This window comes from Narcine bancroftii, chromosome 1 (genome assembly GCF_036971445.1).
Source record: "Narcine bancroftii isolate sNarBan1 chromosome 1, sNarBan1.hap1, whole genome shotgun sequence".
Taxonomy (NCBI): domain Eukaryota; kingdom Metazoa; phylum Chordata; class Chondrichthyes; order Torpediniformes; family Narcinidae; genus Narcine; species Narcine bancroftii.
Genome location: NC_091469.1, coordinates 434,405,079 through 434,424,213, shown reverse-complemented (window position 1 = coordinate 434,424,213; position 19,135 = coordinate 434,405,079). Strand labels below are relative to the sequence as shown.

At 42.9% G+C, this 19,135-nt stretch overlaps 1 protein-coding gene across 1 annotated transcript in view; it reads right to left on the bottom strand.

The window, feature by feature from the left end:
* The window catches only part of LOC138760621 (cilia- and flagella-associated protein 69-like), a 147,947-nt gene that overhangs the window by 74,860 nt on the left and 53,952 nt on the right, over positions 1 to 19,135 (bottom strand). Inside the window, exons 8-11 of the mRNA XM_069931451.1 lie at positions 17,681 to 17,858; positions 10,467 to 10,590; positions 10,116 to 10,164; positions 183 to 304 (exon numbers count right to left, since the gene is read on the bottom strand). Coding sequence (XP_069787552.1) covers positions 183 to 304; positions 10,116 to 10,164; positions 10,467 to 10,590; positions 17,681 to 17,858 — 473 coding nt within the window. The remainder of the gene's footprint in view (positions 1 to 182; positions 305 to 10,115; positions 10,165 to 10,466; positions 10,591 to 17,680; positions 17,859 to 19,135) is intronic.

Below are 19,135 nucleotides of genomic sequence, written 5' to 3'. Positions count from 1 at the left end.
TGTAATTAACAAATTAAAATCCCTATTAATGACTTTACCAGTGGTTTGTTAATTGGCACCATTTTTAAAAAAAATTTTATAAATCCCTACCTGATAGAATTGAATGTTATGTACTTATGATTACACTTGGTATTTTGCTTTTGAAATTGAGGTCAATAAATTTCTAGGCAACAATATTTTACCTGTATGGAAGCGAGATCATTTGTCAAAACAATGAGAAGCTGGAAAAATATTTTTTTCATTTCAAAGTCTTCAGGGTTGGAAGAAATTTTCAGGTCATGAAGCAGTGGGTTATGAGTGTTTACTAAAAGAGGAAGTACAAATTACTGAAAGAAAATACAACATATTGTGGCTCAGAATTCCCAAAAGGTGTTACACAGAAAATAAATTATTGTTCACTTATTGGTATGTACCATCCAATTACAAAAGCAAGGTATATTAACCATTAAGTGAGGCATCTATCTATTCTTTGGTGTTGCACAAGAGGGGTGCAACTCGACCAGATGAAAGGTTAAGTATTCTCATTGACTTGCCTCTCTATGAGGCCTTGTTTGACTGGGACTCTTTCCATTATTCCACCAAATAGGGAATAGGTTTGCAATGTGTATCATATACATACATTGTGCACTTCAACTGCTTGGTTACTTTCTAAATATTACAGTTCAGAGAAAATCACCAACTCCAAGTAATGCACTAAGTCAATATGAAAATATTATTTTCAGGTAGTTCAACCTCACCATCATGCTCTCAAAGTAATTGGAGTTGAGGAACAAATATTGGCCTGGCCATTAATAGCCATATTCCATGAACAAATAAAACAAAGAAAAAATGAGACAATAGACAATAGGAGCTGGAGTAGGCCTTTCGGCCCATCGAGCCAGCACCGCCATTTTACAGATCATGGCTGATCACTACCATCAGTACCCCTTTCCAGCCTTATCCCCATAGCCCTTATTAACTCCTTTGCCCACTAGAGTCTTATCTAACTCTCTTTTGAACATAGTCAGCGAATCTGCCTCTACCACCCTCTGTGGCAGAGCATTCCACAGATTCACACTTCTCTGGGTAAAAAAATGTTTTCTCATCTCCGTCCTAAAGGGCCTACCCTGTATTCTTAAACTATGCCCTCTAGTCCTCGTCTCCCCCATCATTGGGAACAAGTAATCCGACTTCACCCTGTCTATCCCCCTGATAATTTTGTATACCTCAGTCATGTCCCCCCTCATCCTTCTAAACTCCATCGGATACAAGTCCAGTTTTTCTAGCCTTTCAGCATATGTCAACCCCGCTATCCCTGGAACTAACCTTGTAAATCTGCGCTGCACACCCTCTATAGGTAGTATGTCCTTCCTCAAAATTGGAGACCAGAACTGGATGCAATACTCCAGGTGGGGTCTCACCAGGGCCCTGTACAACTGCAGAAGGGCGTCTCTGTTCCTATACTCCAATCCCCTCTTTATGAAAGCCAACATGCTATTAGCCTTCTTCACAGCTTTCTGAACCTGCATGCTAGTCTTCAATGACCGGTGAACAAGTACTCCCAGATCCATTTGCTCCTCCCCACTCTCTAGCTTGTCTCCATTTAAACAATACTCAGCTTTCCTATTATTGCCCCCAAAGTGGATAACCTCACATTTGCTTACATTGAACGTCATCTTCCATTCAGCAGCCCACTCCCCCAACCTGTCCAAGTCCCTCTGCATTTTCCTGACATCCTCCTCACACCGCCACCCAGTTTCGTGTCATCTGCAAATTTGCTCAAATTATTAATAATCCCCTCATCCAAATCATTTACATAAATTACAAACAACTGAGGACCCAATACCGATCCCTGCGGCACTCCACTCGTCACATCCTGCCATCCTGCTATCCTGAAAAAGACTCGCTTACCCCAACACTTTGTTTCCTATTTCTTAACCAATTTCCTATCCATGTCAGCACCTTACCTCCAATACCATGCTCCCTGATCTTGCCCACTAGTCTCCCGTGCGGTACCTTGTCAAAGGCCTTCTGGAAGTCCAAATACACCACATCCACAGGCTCTCCCAAATCCACCCTCTTTGTCACATCCTCGAAAAATTCCAGAAGGTTAGTCAAGCATGACTTACCCTTAAGGAATCCATGCTGACTAGCCCTTATACTATTATTTCTGCCTAAGTGTTCTGCTATTACTCCTTTTATGATAGACTCCAATATCTTCCCCGACGTCAGGCTGACCGGTCTATAATTTCCCGTTTTCTCCCTCCCTCCCTTCTTAAAAATCGGCACCACATCAGCCACTCTCCAATCCTCAGGGACCTCCCCCGAATCTATGGAACTTTGGAAAATGTCGACCAGTGCTTCCACAATTTCCATAGCAACTTCTTTAAGCACCCTGGGATGCAGCCCATCAGGCCCTGGGGATTTATCAGCCCTCAGTCCCAACAATTTACTCACAACCTCCTGTTTCTGGATCCGGATATCCATTAGATCCCCTACTTCCCCAGGAAAGTTCCCCAAGTCTCTTGACACCGCATGACCATTACCCCCTAACTGACCATAACCTATATCCTCCTTGGTGAAGACAGTTGCAAAGTATTTGTTAAATTCCTCAGCCATCTCCTTGTTTCCGGTAATAATTTCACCCTTTTCCATTCTTAATGGACCAATTTTGGACCGAACCAATTTCTTCCTCTTCACATATTTAAAAAAGCTTTTGCTATCCTCCATTATATTATTTGCTAATTTCCTCTCGTACTTAATTTTCCCCTCTCTTATGACTTTCTTAGTTACCCTCTGATGCTCTTTGAAGGTTTCCCAATCCTCTAACTTCCCACTCCGCTTCGCTATCCTATACTTACTCCCTTTGGATTTGATATTACACTTGATTTCATTAGTTAGCCACGGCTGCCATTTGCATCTCCTAGAGCCTTTCCTCCACTTTGGAATAAATTTGTCCTGAAACCTGTGAAAAATGTCCAAAAATACCTGCCATTTTTCCCCAGTTGTCCTCCCAGCTAGTGTATCTTTCCATTTTATTTTGGCTAGCTCCTCCCTCATAGCTACATAATCCCCTTTATTTAACTGCAGTACAGATGCTTCCGACTTCCTTTCTTTTTCCCTTTCTAATTGGAGCTCAAAAGCAACCATACCATACTCACTATTCCCTAATGGTTCCCCTACACTGAGGTCACTTATTAACTCTGCGTCTCTGCACAGCACCAAGTCCAGAATCGACTTCCCCCTGGTAGGTTCCTCCACTAGCTGCTCCAAGAAAGTATCTCGTAGACATTCAATAAACTCAGTCTCTTGTGCTCCTGCCCCTGTCTGATTATCCCAGTCCACCTTCATGTTAAAGTCCCCCATAACTACTGTATTGCTACCACTTTGACATGCCACTCTTAAGTCCTGATTTATTTAGGACAATTCATTTTATTTTGTCATTTCAATAATATTGCATTTTGGACTTTCTATAAAATGAAATAAAACAACAAAAAAAATTGTGATATTATGAACAATCCAAAGTAAGAAAATATAACTGGTGAAAACATGAAATGTTTCATCAATTGTCATCAATTTAAAATTGTTAAAAAGAACTGGAAAGGAACTATATTTAATATATCAATGAACAACCTTTCCCAATATACTAATGTTTTTTTTTTAAAATACATTTTCTTTAGAAAAGCTTTTTTTTAAATCTCCACACCAACGTACATCTTATGGTTCATTTTGAAATGCTGTCCTATTAGAGTTCAACTGTAAATCTCTTTGGAGACTGCGAGACCAGGACTGTGAATGAGAGGAGCATTTAAAAAGCAGTGGGAGAGGTAGGTGCTTGTTTAAATCTTGTTGGAGACTGCAAGAGCAGGACTGTAAAACAAGAAGAAGAATGTTTAAAAACAGCAGGAGAGGTACGTGCTTGTTTCAATCTCTTCATTGCCAATTAAAATGAAGGCAAGTTCAAGCACAGCATGTGATGGAACATGGTAATGCAGGTGGGTACCTCACTGGACTGCTCAGGCTGGCCTGCTTCTGACCTGGTAACTCCTCCCCGTAGTTTCCCAATAAAGGCTGAGAGCCCTATTCATGCTCCTGCCCCACCAAATTGGTATCTGCTTACAAAGACTCCTTTTTGTCATCCCTGGTCCAGTCCCTCCCCATCCTCATCTGCGATAATTTACATGTTCGCCATCATTTCAACAACTTTTAGTTTCCTGAACTCGACTGCTTAATCATTACCATGGATATTCAATCACTATTCATCTCCATCCCCTATACTGAAGGCCTCAAAGCCCTTCCATTCTTTCTCAAACACAGACTCAACTTTCCCCTCTCCATTACACATCTCCAGCTGACAGATATAGTCCTCAGCCTCAATAATTTCACTTGATTCATCCCACTTTCTCCAAGTCAAAGGGGTAGCGATGGGTATCAGCATGGACCCCAGCTATGCCTCTCTTTCTCTACATTGATGACCACCTTGATGTTGCCTCATGCATCCATGATGAGCTTGTCAATTTTATCTACTTTGCTGTCAACTTTCACCTTGACCTCAAATTCACATGGTCCATTTCTAGCAACAACCTCCCTTTTTTCAATCTCTCTATCATGAGAGAAAAACTCTCAAATGACATTTTCTATGTACTACCAAATTCCACAGCTACCTTGAATACATCTCTTTACATGCCGTCTCCTATAAAAATACATTCCTTTTCTCAATTCTTCTGCCTCCAATGCATCTGTTCCCAGGATGAGGTCTTCCATACCAGAACAAAGATGTCCTCTTTCTTCAAACAACTTGGCTTCCCCTCTACCACCATCAACTCAGCTCTCACCTGCATATCCTCTATTACCCACACATCTGTCTTGGTTAGTCTTGTTTTATCTTCTTTGGTCTTGTTATTTTGTTTTTGGTTGGGTCTTGTCTCATGTTTATGGACACTGTTGTGGAGAAATACTGTTTCATTTTTATGTTCTCAGTATGGAAATGACAATAAAGTGACTGACTCTGATCTGACGTGATCCCCTCCACCCCCATACATAACAAGGACAGGATTCCCCTTGTCCTCACCTACTACACCACGAGCCTCTGCATCCAACATATTATCCTCTGTCATTTCCACCACACTTTACGTGATCCAACTAACAAATATTCCCCTCTCCTCTCTCCGCCTTCCACCAGGACTGCTCTCTACGTTACTCTCTTGTCCACTCCTCTCTTCCCATCCACCGCCCCCTTGCCACTTACCCTTGCAACTGTAGAGATGCTCCACTCACCAAGTGAAGCAACATTTTATTGTGAATCTGCAGAGGTCAACTACTGCATCTAGCGGTTCCGTTGTGGTCTCCTCTTCATTGGAGAGACTGGACGCAGACTGGAAGATCACTTCCTTGAGCACCTCTGCTCCGTCCGCCATAATAGTGGGGATGTCCCAGTGGCCACCCATTTCAATTCCTTGCCGCATTCCTTTGCTGACATGTCCTTCCATGGTCTCATGCATTTCAAGACTAAGACTACAAGCAAATTGGAGGAACAACACGTCATATTTCATCTGGGAACCCTCTAACTGATGGCATTAACATCAACTTCTCTGGTTTCTGTTATCCATACCATCTCCCCCCCTCCCCCGCCATCATGTCTCCTTTCCTATAGCTCTATTCCTTCCTCTTCCCTTTTCTCTCTCTCTCATTTACCTCACTTTACCTCAGCTCTACATTCACAGAGCAAATCCCCCCTCCCCTGATCAATTCTTAATTTTCACCTTTCCATATCCAATTATCAGCTTTTGTCTGCTGTCCTTTACATCTCCCCATATTATTTCTTTTATTCAGACGCTGACTTCTTTTTCCATATCTTGAAGGACTCAGGCCCGAAACATCTTTAATGTATCTTTACCTCCTCTGGGCATTGCAAGTTCCTCCACCATTTCTGTGTTTTTACTACAATCACAGCATCTGCATACTTTTGTGTTTCACTCCAAGAGATAGTTGGTGCACAAGAAGGAATAGTTGGTAGAGAGTTTGTGTGGAAGGATAGGGAGATAGAGCAAAATTGCAGCTAGTGGGATGAGTTGCAACACAATAGGAACAGAGTCAAAAGTAACAAAACAAAGGGCTGAAGATTTTGTATTTAAATGCACACAGCATACAAAATAAAGTGCATGTCCTTACAGTACAGCTACACATTTGCAGGTATAATGTTGTGGCCATCACGGATAAAGGATGGATGTCATTAGAGCCGAATGACCACGAATGGATAGGTTAGCAGGGGTAGTGGTGTCACTCTGTTGGAAAGGAACAACATTAAATCATTATAAAGAGATGACAAAGGGATCAGAAGATATAGAATCATTGCGGGCTGAGTTACAAAATAGCAAGGGTAAAAATACACTGGTGGCAGTTATATACAGGATGTGAAGAGATGTAGTCGAGGTAGTTGTGGGAGTTGGTGGGTTTGTGGAAGAAATCCACCAACTTCCACAACTACCTTGACTACACCTCTTCACACCCTGTCCCCTGTAAAGATTCTATGCCTTTTTTTCAATTCCTCCATCTCTGTCGCATCTGTTCCCAGGATGAGGTCTTACACCCAGATCATCAGAGATGTTGTCCTTCCTCAAACAATGTGCCCTCACCTGCATATCCTCCATTACCCACACATCTGCCCCAGTCCCCTCTGTCCCCACATGCAACAAAGACAGGATTCGCCTTATCCTCACCTACCACCTCATCAGCTTCCATGTCCAACATATTCTCCTTCGCCATTTCCGCCACTTACTACATGATCCCACAACCAGACATATATTCCCCTCTCCACCTTCTGCAGGGATCACTCCCTCATTCACTCCTTTATCTTTCCTACTAGTGTCCGATTCCAATCTACTTTGGCCAGCTCCTCTCTCATGCCACTTTAATTCACTTTACTCCACTGAAATATTGTAAAAACACTCAGAAATGCTGGTGGAACTCAGCTGGTCATACAGCATCTGTAGGAGCTAAATATATATGATTGATGCTTTGGATTTGAGCAAAAAGCAGACAGGTGTCTGAATAAAGTTTGGGGAGTGAAAGGGGGAAGAATGGGAGAGAGAAGTCCAGACTAATAGATAAAATGTTTTAATTGGATATGATAAGCGGAAAGATTAGAATTGATTTTGGCTCTGTGAAAGGAGACAGAGGGAAAAGAGATAGGCAAAACTAGAGGAAAGGAGACAGGGGAGAATGATGGGAGGGGGAAGAGTTTAAATGGAAACCAGAGAAGTTGGAGGGTGCCCAGTAGGAAGATGAGGTGTTGTCCCTCCTTTTGCAGGTGGTCTCAGTCAGGTAGCACATGAGATCATAGACAGACATGTCATCAAGGGAATGGGATTGGGAATTGAAATGGGTGGCCACTGTGAGATCCACATTATTGTGGCAGACAGAGCTGAAGTGCTCAATGAAGCAATTTCTCAGTCTGTGCCCAATCTCTCCCATGAAGAAGAGACCACTAAGGGAGCATCGGATGCAGTAGATGACCCCTGCAGATTCACAAGTGAAGTCTTGCTTTTTTTGGAAGAACTGTTTGCAGCCCCAAAATTTTTTAAAACTTTCAGAAGGTAACTAAAAATCTCATAAGGGGGGAAAAAGATCAAGTATGAAAGTAGGCTAGCAAATAATATCAAAGAGGATTCTAAAAGCTTCAAATATATCAAGAGTAAAAGAGAAGTGAGAGTAGATAGGACCATAAGAAAAATGGTGCTGGAGAAATAAAATTGGAAGGCAAGGTGATGGCAGAGGAACTAAATGAATATTTTGCATCAGTCTTCACTGTGGAAGATATTAGCAGTATGCCAGACGTCAAAAGGTATCAGTTACTATTTCAAGGGAAAGGTGCTCAGAAAGCTGAATAGTGTAATAGGTGGATAAGTCTCCCAAACCAGATGGATTGCACCCTCTGGTTCTGAGAGAAGTAGTGGTAGAGATTGTAGAGGCATTTGTAATGATCTTAAAGGAATCAATAGATTCTGGTCTAGTCTTGGAAGACTGGAAAATCACAAATGTAACCCCACTATTCAAGAGAGTCATCAGAAAGGAAATCATCAACCGTGGGAAGATGTAGGATTCTACTGTAAAGGATGAGGTTATGGAGCACTTTGAGGGACATGACAAATAGGCCAAAGCCAGTATGGTTTCCTTGAGGGAACATCTTGCTGGACAAACCTACTGGAATTCTATGAAGAAATAACAAGCAGGCTCAATTAAACAGATGGAATGGGTGTTGTATATTTGGATTTTCAGAAAACCTTTGACAAAGTGCTGCATGAGGCTACTTAACAAGATAAGAGGAACAGGAAACACACTGACATGGCTGATTGGCAGGAAGCAGAGAATTGGAATACAGGAATCATGTTCTGGTTCTGATTTGCTGCCATTTGCTAGAGGCATGGGGATCAGTTGGACCACTTCTTTTTATGTTGTATATTAATGATTTAGATTATGAAATGATAAGCTTTGAGGCCAAGTTTACAGATGATGTGAAGTTAGGTGGAGGAGCAGGTAGTAATAAGGAAACACAGAGGCTGCAGAAGGACTTCAACTTGGCAGAGAAATAGCAAATGAAATACAATATCGGAAAGTGTATGGTCTCGAACCTTTGTAGAAAAACATAAACAGGCAGACTATTTTTTAAAATGGAGAGAAAATTGAAAATATCCAGATGCAAAGAGACCTGGGAGTCATCGTGCAGGATAGCTTGCATGTTGAGTCTATGGTGAAGAAGGCAAGTGCAATGCTGGCATTCATTTCAAGAGGAATAGAATACAAAAGCCAGGATGTGATGTTGAGGCTTTACAAGGCACTGCTGAGACAACACTTGGAGTACTTGGAGTAACGTGCTGACATTGGAGAGGTTTCAAAGGAGGTTCACAAGGATGATTCCAGGAATAAAAGGGTATCATTTAAGGAGCGTTAGACATCTCTTGGCCTCCAGTCATTGGAATTTAGCAGAATGAGGGGGATCTCATTGAAACATTTTGAATGTTGAAAGGCTGGACAGAGTAGATATGGAAGGGTTGTTTCCTATGGTGGTTGACTCTTGGACAAGAGGGCACAACTTCAGGAGTGAAGTGCATCTGCTTAAAACAGATGCAGAGGAATTTCTTCAGCTAGAGGGTGGTAAATTTGTGAAATTTGTTGCCTCAGGCAGTTGTGTAGGCCCAGCCCTGTGTTCAAATCTGACACTGTAAGGAGTTTGTACATTCTCCCTGTGTCCAGTTTCCTTTCACCCTTCAAAAAAAATTGTTGGGGGTTAATTGGGGTATTTGGGTGGCATGGGTTCATGCACTAGAAGGGCCTGTTACCATACTGTAGTCTAAAATAAAAATTATAGAGAGAAGACTGAGCAGTGGGGCTGAGTGGGAAAATGGATCAGCTCATGATAAAATGATTGACAGACGTGATGGAGGGGCAATAGCCCATTTCTGCTCCTACAGTATGTCTTAATGTCTTATACCAGATGTACATCTACAATTCTACTGGATATTTATTAGCTTTGCTTATCAAGATCTATATTCTTTCAAAATGCTTTTCTTTCCAAGTCTATGAAAATTGTTGTAAAGTTTTAAGACAAACAGATTTTGAATTTATCCTTGTGAAGGTGGCTGTGCAATCGTTAACTTATTTATTTAAGTAATCCACTTCACGTCCTGCTTCCAAATAGAACTTTCATAAAAAGAGTGGGCAGTCATTTGTATTTGTCTTTTTAGATTTTTAGTTAAATGGTCCTTGCCTGCCTCAAATCGCAATTATTATGCCTGGTTTTAGAATTGACAACGAGGAAACAAAGTGATTAAAGGAAAAAAGTTTATTCTTTTGTATTTCACACCTCGAAAAACAAGAAAAATTGCAAACAATGCAACTAATAAAATCAAAATTCAAGGAATATAAACAGTAATGGAGAGAATGAGATACTAGTGAGTGGTGTGTGGAATTGTGGAGCTTATTACCCACAATGAAGCAACAAATTAAATTTATGGAAATTGCAAATATTTTTATTATATTATTGAAATGTAGGGATGTGAACAGCAAGAGATGAAATATCAGTCAATGGAAACTGTATACAGGTCTTGAGATAATTTAAATTAATAGAAAAGTCGTACCTTCAGGGAATACAGCAAACTCGATTAGCTGCTTAGTAAAACCAGTTTCCTATCAGTAAACAGGGGAGATTGCAAAATAAGTATTACAAGATTCAATCAAACTATTTCTCCATATTAGTTCATTAAAAAAATTGATTATATTCAACAAAATAAAGTATTTTAAATAACTGTTGTATCATAGAATAAATCACAAAAGCAAATTACAAAATATACTTTCAATATATTGCAAAAATATCTGATTGACAAAATATACTTGAAACGTATTAAGAAAATATCTGATTGTTTTATTTCATTTACTAAAAAACACCTGAATGTTTGAAATTTATACTTGTACTTGTCAATAAAACTTACAATCATTGGAATCAAGGGATTCTCTGCCAGAATTGTAGCTATTACCAGCAAGTCATTACGCAGTTGGCGGTCGGAATGGCAGTAACCATTTATCATTTTGTTCAAAAAGGCCTCTTTCAATGCACTAAAGGTGAAAAATAAAGTAAATTAATGATAGAAAATCAAAAAGTCTGCAGATGCTATAAATCTGAAATAAGGACAGAAAATTGTGGAAACACTTAAACAGTCAGGCTGAAAAAAAAAGCTCTGACAAATGGTCTCTGGCCTGAAAAGTTAATTTTCCTTCTCTTTCCAGAAACATTGCCTGACCTACTGAGTCCTTCCAGCATTTTCTGTTTTTTTTTAAATTTAGATATAACACTATGGTAACAGGCCTTTCCTGACCATGAGCTTGTGCTGTTCAAATGCCTCAATTAGTCTACCACCCCCATACATTTTGAAGAGAATGAGGAAACCAGAGCATCCAGAGGAAACCACAAAGACATAGGGAGAACGTACCCACTCCTTACAGAGAGTACTGGATTCAAACCCAGGTCACTGGCATTGCAATAGCATTGTGCTAACTGCTACACTTACTAGGTCACCCTAATATTAGAGCAGAGTCTGCTAATTTTTGGATTCCCAGTCTCCTACCTTGTTTCTTCCAGAATAGTGCCAAGCAAATGGTATCACCCAGTACAATGCAAGGCTTGGCATAGTCATCAGCTGTTTACAGAGATTTGTACTGAGCCAGTAAGCCATGCTTGCAGGGTCACCAGTTGTAAAAGGTTGAACCTCTGTGAATGCCTGTGATATTCAAAACTATCCAGGAATTACTTATAAATACTAAAGCAATTAATAATGATTTTCCTTAATTAAATTACCCATAAAAACAATTTGTATACAAATAAAGACAAATAAATATATTTTAAATCTGAATTAAAACTAATTTAAAAAAATCTACTACCACTTCACCAACCACCACTTTTCCCTATTAATTTCAATGAGACTATTGCACTGGCACTAGGTTAAACCCAGTGCAGGCTCAGCAATATTTTTCAGCCTGAAAATTGCATTGTTAGAAGACATTTGTACTGCCCTATTGAACTCCATAGGGAGTCCATCTGTGCAGCAGATGTACGGTTAGCACACACACCACTACTTGGTTAAACCCACACCAGCAATAGAATTTAGGATAGCACAAATAACCTCAGTTAGGTTTGACAGAAGTGCTGATGCTTAATGGAAGATATTCTCTAATATTTTATAATACAAATATTAGGAAAATTAGTTTCAAATAATTTTCAGATTTATTGTCAGGTTCTTTTTTCTGTGGGCAAGGCAGAATTATCACTTATTGGTTGTACTCAGCTAGGTACTCCATCCAGGCCTAATTTTCTTGGTCTAATTGCATGGTGCGTATACAAAGATTAGTGTAGGTCAGTGATTCCCAACCTTTTTCTTTCCACTCACATACCACTTTAAGTATTCCCTATGCCATTAGTGTTCTGTGATTAGTAAGTGATTGTTTAAGGTGGTATGTGAGTAGGAAGGGAAGGCTGAGAATCACTGCTCTAGACCCAATTATTAATGAAATATTTTGCTTGAGAAAAATTGTCATTGGCCCATTTCCTTTGGAGTTATGAAACTGTGCACATAATGAATCAATTTGGAATGATTAAAACAGTGGTTTTCAAACTTTTTTTTTCCCACCCACATACCACCTTAAGTAATTCCTTACTAATCACAGAATACTTATGGCATAGGAAATACTTAAAGTAGAATGTGAGTGGAAAGTAAAAGGTTGGGAACCACTGGTGTAGGTGGATACTGGATGGTCAACATGGACATTGTGGGCTGAAAGGCCTATTTTTGAGCCGTTTGAATCTAGGATCTTGTAGAACAGACTTTAAAATCAAAGACTTTACTTCCAGTGATAATCATAGCTTCAGTTGATAACAATATTTACTTCACTATTTCCTTTTAAATGCAGCCTTCAATATAAAATTATAGGTTCAATTATAATGTCCAAAGTCATTTCAACAGATATATGGATGAGGGTTCAGGTTATAAACCAAATATATGTAAATGGAACAAGGCCAAAATTCCAAAGTGGTCAGCATAGATGAGTTGGTTTGAAGTGCCTTTTAATCAATGGTTCTAAAAGTCATAATTAACACAATTAGCTATGAAGTTTTATATTGCTTAATTTTCACATTTGTTGGCATTTCTGTGGTCCCCATTGATGTTGAAATTATGTTTATATGATGGGTCGCCCACACAACAGGTGAACTGGCTCACTGAGTCATGGGCAAGTCCATGGCAGATCTGACTGTGATACCTCCAGGTGCAAGGCAAGCCCACAGCCAAGTGGCTAATGTCATAAAGGTCCCAGGAGTCACAAGCATCATCGGGTTCTGAGGGATTTAGGCAAGTGCAAGAGTTCTATTAAATTCAATTGGTTCAACTCACTTTCAACTCTGTGTGGTTCTTTCACTCACTGTGTGCCTAGTACACCCACACTGGTGACACTGATGGTCCAAACAACATTTGGACCCAATGATGACCGACCCAAGCATGCAGAATGCAGATTCACTGAAATTGCTGACATACTGGACCTTGCAGCTGCAGGTCTGGTTTGAAGAGGCAGAAACCCAATTCCAGGTCAGGCAAATTGTCTCGGATGCCACAAAGTATAAGTATGTGGTTCGTTCACTTGACCAGAAAATAGCAGGATGCATCAACAACTTCCAACACCAGCCATTGGTTGTGGACAGGGATGAAACAATCAAGGCACTCCTGATCTGTACTTTTGGCCTCTCCTGTTGTGACCGTGTAGCGCGGTTGCTCCACATGGACGGCCAAGGCGACCATGGACCATTGGCCTTAATGAACGAGATGCTGGCACTAGCAGACAGCCGTAAGCCATGTTTACTGTTCGAAAAAGTCTTTCTCGAGCAGGTGCCAGGAGATATCCACCTCCTCATCTCTGACGATGATTTCAGTGACCCACACAAAGTAGCGGCCCGCACAGATATCCTCTGGCACACCAAGCAGCATGCCGGGGGCCTCCATCGACCAAATTACTGTGTCATGCCCCAAGGCCAGCCCTTCTTCATGCCCCCAATGAAGGCAGTGACGCCCGCAGCAGGGAGTAACCCTAGTTCGAATCGTTGGTGTTTTTACTCACAAAAGTAGGAAATGCCACAGCTGGCTGTTCCTAATGGTTATGGTGGCTGGCCACCATGATAGCATCCTTTACTTGTGGGACCAACACACTGGGCGAAAGTTCTTCGTAGACACAGGCGGAGGTTAGCATCTTGCCCCCCTCGATCCACGACACCCACGTCGGGAAGTCAGGACTGGAGCTCAGTGCTGTCAACAACAACAGCAGTATTCTCACATAAGGCACACGAACCATCCCACTACAGTTCGGTTCCAGCTGTTTCACCTGGTCATTTACACTGGCAGCAGTGTCACAGCCTTTATTGGGTGCAGATTTCCTCTGAGCATACTACCTCCTAGTGGACCTCAAGGGACTGCATCTAGTGAACACCAAGACCTTTCAGACCTTCTCGCTCGGCAAAGCCAAGTTACCGGACCCACACCTGGACTCTGACTTTTACAGGCAATGAATTTGCTAGAGTACTAGTGCAGCTCCTGACCATTATTATGCTACAGTTCTCCATAGATGCTTCTAAGCATGGTGGATGGCACCACATTCCCACTCAAGGACCACCGTTACATGCCCCACCACGTGGGCACACACCCGACAAACTCCACCTCGTCAAGGAGTTCAAGAAAATGGAGGTGATGGGGATGGTACGACGTTCAGACAGCTTGTGGGTCTCTCCACTGCACATTGTTCCCAAGTTGGCTGGAGGATGGAGGCCACGCAGTGACCTCCATAGAAGGGTCACCGATACCAACATGGCCAACCACTACCCAGTGCCCCACATTCAGGACTTTACAACCAATTTGCATGGGGCACACATCTTCTCCAAGGTTGATCTGGTCCGTGGGTATCACCAGATTCCCATCCACCCCAATGATGTCTCCAAGACAGCCCTCATCACTCAGTTCCTACGAATGCCTTTCAGACTCAAACGCGGCACAGACATTTCAGGAGCTCATGGACTCAGGAGGGCCTGATTTGGATTTTGTCTTCATCTATTTAGATGATATCCTGATCACCAACCGTTTGCACCAAGAGCATTTGACACACTTGCACCAAAACTACCTCCGGCTGAGTGGATACAGCCTGTCCATCAACGTCATGGTGCCAGTTTTTTCCTTGGGCACCGCATAAACCGGCATGGAGCGGTTCCCTTGCCAAAAAAAGTCATGGCCATACACCAGTTTGCCAGGCCCAGTACAGTCAAGGGCCTACAGGAGTTCGTGGGCATGATCAACTTTTACCACCAATTCCACCAATCAGCAGCTCAGATCATGCAACCCCTGTTCAGCCTGATGACTGGCAAGGCCAAGCAAATCACCTGGGACACGGAGTCAGCAGCGGCTTTCAAGTAAGCCAAGGATGCCCTTGCAAACACCACTCTCCTGGTACACCTGCAGATGGATGTGCCAACAGCCCTCACGGTTGACACTTCCAACTAAGCAATCAGTGGCGTGTTGGAATAACTAATTGAGGGTCAGTGTAAATCACTTGCATTCTTCAGCCGGCACCTGTGACCCCCCAGAGCTGAAATAAAGCACCTTCGACAGGGAGCTGCTCGCCCTCTACCTCACCATCCGGCATTTTTGTTATTTCTTGGAGGGGCAGGAGTTCATGGTCTTCACGGACCACAAACCTCTCATCTTCGCATTTGCCAAAGTGTTGGCTCCATTATTCAGCATGGCAGCAACACCACCTGTAACACATCTCGGAGTATACCACCACCGTCAAACACATCTTCAGGAAAAATAATCTTGTGGCTGATGCACTGTCTCACACCTCCATCCACTCGGTACATTCTCCGTCACCAAGGTTGGACTACATAGTGATTGCCAAGGCACAGCAGCTGGACAAAGAAATGAACCACAATCTCGGGCCTGCAACTTGAGGACATCCCAATTAGCCCAACAGGCAGAAAGCTCCTACGATGTGTTCACTAGCCAACTTCAGCCCATCGTTCCAGCCACTTGGAAGCATCACATTTTCGACTCACTACATGGTTTGGCCCACCCATCCTTTTTGGCAACCATCCAACCCGGTGGCTAATAGATTTGCTTGGCATGGCCTATGTTTCAGCCTGCCTGCCAACATCACTTCAGACAGGGAGTCTTAATTTCCATCCAGCCTATGGTCGGCACTGGTACAGCTATTTGGGACCCAGCTGCACCACATCCGTTATCCAACAGCCTGGTAGAGCGTTTCTACTGGCACCTAAAGTCGGCCCTGATGGTGCACCTCCGAGGCCCAGATTGGGTGAACGAGCTCCCATGGGTGTTTCTTGGCATCCGCCTGGCTCCCAAAGACTTAGCCACGTCTTTGGCAAAGTTGATATACGGTACCCCACTGATGGTTCCTGGTGAATTTGTGCCAGCAGCCCGTGGCACAGAGGACTTAGAGATGGAGGGAGCATTAGCTCCTGTCCCAGCCTCGTGCCACGGCCCCATACCTTCTTTCTCCCCAAGGACATCCAGGAATGCAATTACATCTTCGTCTGTAGGGGCACGCACTGGACTCCACTCCAGCAGCTGTATGAGGGCCCACACAAGGTGGTGCATCAGAACGGAACCATGTTCGTCATTGATGTGAGCAGCTGTGAGACCTTCACCATTGACCACTCAAGCTGGTGCACATAGACCTGGAACACCTGTGACTGTGCCACTCCCATACCGCTGAGGTCGGGTACCCAAACGGACTAAAGAGGAGTTGGTAGTGGACTCCACACCTCCTAACCCCAGTTCTGGGGTTGGGGGGGTTCATGTGGCGGCTCACCCACCCAACTGGCGAACTGGCTCACAGAGTTGCAGGCAAGTCCATGGCAGATCTGACGGGTGCCAGGCAAGCCCACAGCCAAGTGGCTGATGTCTTAAATGTCCTGGGAGTCACAAACATCATCAGGTTCCAAGGGATACAAATGCGTGCGAGAGTTGTATTAAATTCAGTTGGTTCAACTCACTTTGACTCTCTGTTGTTCTTTCGCTCACTGTGTGCCCTAATGCGACTACATTGGCTTTTATGTAACTGCTAAAGAAAACTGAGGTCCTCCATCAGCCAGCTCCCCACCATGACTACCAGCCCCCCCACATCTCCATCGGGCACACAAAACTCAAAACGGTCAACCAGTTTACCTATCTCGGCTGCACCATTTCATCAGATGCAAGGATCGACAATGAGATAGACAACAGACTCGCCAAGGCAAATAGTGCCTTTGGAAGACTACACAAAAGAGTCTGGAAAAACAACCAACTGAAAAACCTCACAAAGATAAGCGTATACAGAGCCGTTGTCATACCCACACTCCTGTTCGGCTCCGAATCATGGGTCCTCTACCGGCACCACCTACGGCTCCTAGAACGCTTCCACCAGCGTTGTCTCCGCTCCATCCTCAACATCCATTGGAGCGCTCACACCCCTAACGTCGAGGTACTCGAGATGGCAGAGGTCGACAGCATCGAGTCCACGCTGCTGAAGATCCAGCTGCGCTGGATGGGTCACGTCTCCAGAATGGAGGACCATCGCCTTCCCAAGATCGTATTATATGGCGAGCTCTCCACTGGCCACCGTGACAGAGGTGCACCAAAGAAAAGGTACAAGGACTGCCTAAAGAAATCTCTTGGTGCCTGCCACATTGACCACCGCCAGTGGGCTGATAACGCCTCAAACCGTGCATCTTGGCGCCTCACAGTTTGGCGGGCAGCAGCCTCCTTTGAAGAAGACCGCAGAGCCCACCTCACTGACAAAAGGCAAAGGAGGAAAAACCCAACACCCAACCCCAACCAACCAATTTTCCCTTGCAACCGCTGCAATCGTGTCTGCCTGTCCCGCATCGGACTGGTCAGCCACAAACGAGCCTGCAGCTGACGTGGACTTTTTACCCCCTCCATAAATCTTCGTCCGCGAAGCCAAGCCAAAGAAAGAAGAAAGACACATAATGAATACTCCATTCTAATTTGAAACCATGTTGACCAAATGCATGGAAATAATGAAATGATAATTAAAAAAAAAAATCAACTGTCACCAGGAAATAGTATTTAAATTATTATTTAAATTTGTAAATACTCACTGGATACACGCAACATCTTTCAGCTGATTAACAAGTTCTTTCTTAGAAGCCTTTTCTAATAAAATCCATAAGATATCAGATGATCGAAACAAAAGTTGTCCAGAGGGATCTGGATTATTCATTAAGCGACAGATTTTGTTTGCTGCTTGTGCATTCAACATCAGATTGCAGTTCATTACTGGAATCAAAAAAGATGTCAAATTATATAATAAAGAGATCCTAATAAATTGGTGAAAAGATCATGGGTTTTTTTTAAAAGATTTTTTATCTATTCTAGCTCTTCCTAGTCGCTTCCCTATTATCTCTCATATCCCTTTCCTCCAGGGTTATCATAAACATTTCACATTGTTCTTTCTTCAGGCTACAATCATCCCTTTTGTGCAAAGAGAGTTTGTTATTTTTATGAAATTCTACACCTGTCAATTATGTATTGTTCATAATAGAATGTGAATCTTAAATACTGGAAAATGGATGATGGCACAGATGTAGGAATGTTGATGGGAATTTAGATGTTTGCCTGTTGGGTGTTCAAATTTATACCCACAGAGCGCAAGTGTTCCACAAAGTGATCATTTAATCTGTGTTTGGCCTCACAGAAGTAGAGGATGCCACAGATGATGATGCAGTAGATTAAATTAGATGATATGCAAGTAAAGCTCTGCCTGACCTGGAAAGTGTATTTATGCCCTGGGTGAAGGTGAAGAGGAAACGTTGAAACAAGTTTTGCACTTTCTGCAATTACAGTGGGAAGTGTCTAAGATGATGGAAAAGAGGGTGAGGAGAGAAGAGCAGAGCAGAGAGTCTCAGAGGCTGATTCCTGCTAAAATAAATTAAGAGATGGAGGGGAGGCGTAGCATGATGGCGTAGGCAAGAGACATAGGTGGACATCTCTCCTGACAGATTAAAGAAAAGCCCATTTTGAAATACCCTTCTAACAGTATAAAAGTTTTAAAAAAGCATTGTAAGAAAAAGCAGGAATAATTATGAGGAAAACTAGAGCTCAAACGATGAAGAAACCGATTTTAAAGCAACCGGTAAGCTTGGAAGAGGTGAGGTCTACCTCAGAGTTGGATCCAGGGGATTCGAGTAATGCTCCTCCTCACCCCCAGTGACGAGAACCGGTGACTCTGAGAGTGACACCGGCACCAGTGCAGTGGAGCTCTAGGCAAAGATGGCGCCAAAGTCAAGTGACGCTCTTCCACTGAAGCTGAAGTAGAGTGCTCACGCGCACTATACCAAGCATTTTTTCTTCCCTCTGGTGTTCACCGTCCCAGTGAGTCTGGGTCTGTGGAGGATCAACCTAAAACCATGTGGGGGAAGGGAGAGAAGTAAAAGAGTAACTGTGGTGGAGGCTAAAGAACTGGGGGCAGGAATTGCAGAAATGGTGGGAGCTGAAAGCTCAGAGGAAGAACTGGAATTAAGTGAGGAAGTAGAAGCGGCTTCAGCTCATGGTTG